Source organism: Cervus elaphus, chromosome 1 (genome assembly GCF_910594005.1).
Source record: "Cervus elaphus chromosome 1, mCerEla1.1, whole genome shotgun sequence".
NCBI lineage: Eukaryota > Metazoa > Chordata > Mammalia > Artiodactyla > Cervidae > Cervus > Cervus elaphus.
This window is the reverse complement of record NC_057815.1, coordinates 92643207-92646393: the sequence shown is the minus strand read 5'-3', so window position 1 is coordinate 92646393 and position 3187 is coordinate 92643207. Positions and strand designations below refer to the sequence as shown.

General features: G+C 39.2%; 1 protein-coding gene across 1 annotated transcript; it reads left to right on the top strand.

Annotated features, from left to right (window-relative positions):
• The first annotated feature begins 1196 nt into the window (after nt 1-1196).
• On the top strand, nt 1197-2135 carry LOC122702860 (olfactory receptor 1020-like). Its single transcript, XM_043916769.1, has one exon. It carries the CDS (start codon nt 1197-1199, stop codon nt 2133-2135), a length of 939 nt encoding a protein of 312 aa, XP_043772704.1.
• Nucleotides 2136-3187: the final 1052 nt, after the last annotated feature.

Genomic DNA, 3187 nt, shown 5'->3' with positions numbered 1-3187 from the left:
AAGATGATGTTGGCTTGAGCCTTAATGGTAGAAATAAAGATGGAAGGCAGTAGTTGGTTTGTTGATGTAGATATTTTGAAAATAGAGATAGCATAATTGTCTGACAGACTAGTTACATAGTGTGTGAGAAAGAAAAGAGAACAATTTTTTCAATAATTATCTGCTTGTATTTATTTTTTTTATTTGAACGCATGGAAGTAGAGTTGTCACTGACTTGAGACAGAGAATGTTATGTTTAAGAAAATTAAAGGAAGGCATGAGCAAATCAGCTTTGAGTCAGGTTGAATCATTATTTGATATTAATGTGAAAATGTGAGTAAGTGCGTTATAAGTCTGGGGTTTGGGAAAGAGGTCAGGGCTGAATTAAATTCAGGAGTTGTAAATATATAGATAGTATTTATAGTCATGAGACTGAATACGATCATGAAGGTAGAGTGTAAATAGAAAAAAACCAAACAATAGAAGAGGATCATGAAATGAGCTCTGAGCTCCTCCAACCTTAACAGTCAGAGAAAAGAGGAATAAACAAAGAAGGCTGAGAAGGAGCAACCCATATGGTAGGAGGAAAACTCAGAATGTTGTGTCCTGGGAGACAAGAGATGATAGTTTTTCAAGGAGTAGTTAGCAATTAACTCCGCCAAATATTGATAGATCAAAAAGTTGAAGATTGAGAATTGACCACTGAATTTGGCAGCATAAAGAACCCTGACAACCTTGACAAGAACAATTTCTGTGGAGTGATGGAGTGAAAGTTTGATTAGAGTGGGCTTAAGAGAAAACAGGAAAAAAAAATGAACTGAATTCAGGAAGTATTATATATCCAACTATGCCATACATTTCATTGCCAAAGAGAATGCAAAGGAACTGGATGGTAGACAGTGAAGGCGAAAAGATCAACAGAGGAGGTGAAAAACTTTGGGAGGTAAGGTAAGATATAGACAAGCAGGGGTTGATTATCAACAACTTCACACACACGTGGATAAATGCTCATTTTAAAATAAAAGTTGCTGAGTTTACTTAAGAAATCTTTGTTGTTCTGCAGTTAAAAAAATAAAAAGCCTTAATATACAGTTCTTTGGACATTTTAGAAGTAATTTTACAGTAGAGAATAAACTGATTTTCTTTTTTTTGCATAATTTATATCTCTGATTTCTTTCTTATCTCAGCAAGCAAATCATCCATTCTGAGACAAAGGGATGAGCAACCATTCCACAGTGACTGAATTTATTCTCCTGGGGTTCAGCGATCATCCAGAGCTACAGAGTCTTCTTTTTATGATATTTCTATTCATCTATACGATCACTGTGTTTGGAAATCTTGGCATGATCCTGTTAATCAAGATTGACTCCCATCTCCACACTCCAATGTATTTTTTCCTCAGTAACCTGTCCCTTGTTGACTTCTGCTACTCTTCTGTCATTGCCCCTAAAATGCTCGTAAATTTCTGGGCAGAGAACCCAGTCATTTCATTCAATGAATGTGCCACTCAGTTCTTCTTTTTTGGTTCCTTCGCTGGCATTGAGGGATTCCTGCTGACCGTGATGGCCTATGACCGTTACGTAGCCATCTGCAAACCTCTCCTTTACACGGTCACTATGTCCCCCCAACTGAACGCCCTGCTGGTGTTGGCCACATACCTCGCCGGCTTCATAAATGCTGCCGTTCACACGGGCCTCACCTTCCAGCTGTCCTTCTGCCACTCCAGTGTCATCAACCACTTTTTCTGTGACACTCCACCCCTCCTGAAACTCGCGTGTTCTGACACTCGTGTCAATGAAGCTGTCATTTTTGCTTTTGCCAGTTTTAACGAACTGAGCTGCCTCCTGACTATTCTCATTTCCTATCTCTACATCCTCGCTGCCATCTTGAGGCTCCGCTCTGCTGAGGGGAGGCACAGAGCCTTCTCCACCTGCGCGTCCCACCCGATGGCGGTCACCGTCTTCTTTGGCACAATCCTGTTCATGTACCTGCGGCCCAGCGGCAGCTACTCAATGGGCCAAGACAAAGCGGTGTCCGTGTTTTACACGGCGGTCATCCCCATGTTAAACCCGCTCATCTATAGTCTGAGAAACAAGGACGTCAAAACCTCCTTTGGCAAAATTTTTAAAACATCCTCTTTTTGCTTCTGTACTTAAGAATTGCCAAAGCGTGGGCTTTCAGGACTCAGAGGGAACTTAGAGATGGCCAAATCCACATGTGTTTACTCTGGCTCCACGTCATTCTGTCATGGGGTTTTTTGTTTTGTTTTTGCTTTTTTTTTTCTTTCCTAATAGTGGAATTGGACCAAATATTCCAAGCATCCTGGGGAATATGATTGCTCTATATAGATCCCATTTATTCCGGAGAACCTATATGCTTGAAAAAAACAATTATCATAGTTCAACTCCCAATTTAGGAGCATAAAACTCAAAATAGGCATACCTAAAACATATTGTAGGCTTTGTTCCAGACCACTTCAATAAGTGAATGGCATAATAAAGCAAATTACAAAATTTTTTGGTTTCCCAGCGCATGTAACAGTTATATTTATATTATATTGTAGTGTATTAAGTAGGCAACAGCATTATGTCTAAAGTGTATGTATTTTCATTAAAATACTTTATTAAAATCTAGCCTTCAGTGAATTACAATCATTTTACTGGTGAAGGGTATTGCCTTACTGCTGATGACTGCTGACTGATCAGGGTAACAGTTGCTCAAAATTTGGGTTGTGGTGACAATTCCTTAAAATGCAGCAATGAAGTTTGCCACATCAATTGACATTGTGACAAAAGATTTGCCTGTAGCATGTAATGCCTTTCCACAGCATTCTACCCACAGCAGAACTTTGAAAGTTCGAATTGATACTCTCAAAGGCTGCCACTGCTTTATCAACTAAGTTTATGTAATATTCTAAATCCTTTGTTGTCATGGCAACAATCTGTACAACATTTTTCACCAGGAGTGATTCCATCTCAAGAAATTATTTGCTTTGCGTGTCCACAAGAAGCAAGTCCTCATCCATTAAAGTTTTATCCTGAGATTGCAGCAATTCAGTGACATCTTCAGTCTCTACTTCTAATCAAGTTCTCTTCCTGTTTCCATTACATCTGCAGTTAATCTCTCCACCGAAACTTTGAACTCCTCAAGTCATTCATGAAGGTGGGATACAACTTTCCCCAAATCCTGTTAATGTTAGTATTTTTAC

What these genes read in the sequence shown, in the direction of transcription:
- LOC122702860 (XM_043916769.1), top strand. Translation starts at nt 1,197, where the DNA reads ATGAGCAACCATTCCACAGTGACTGAATTTATTCTCCTGGGGTTCAGC.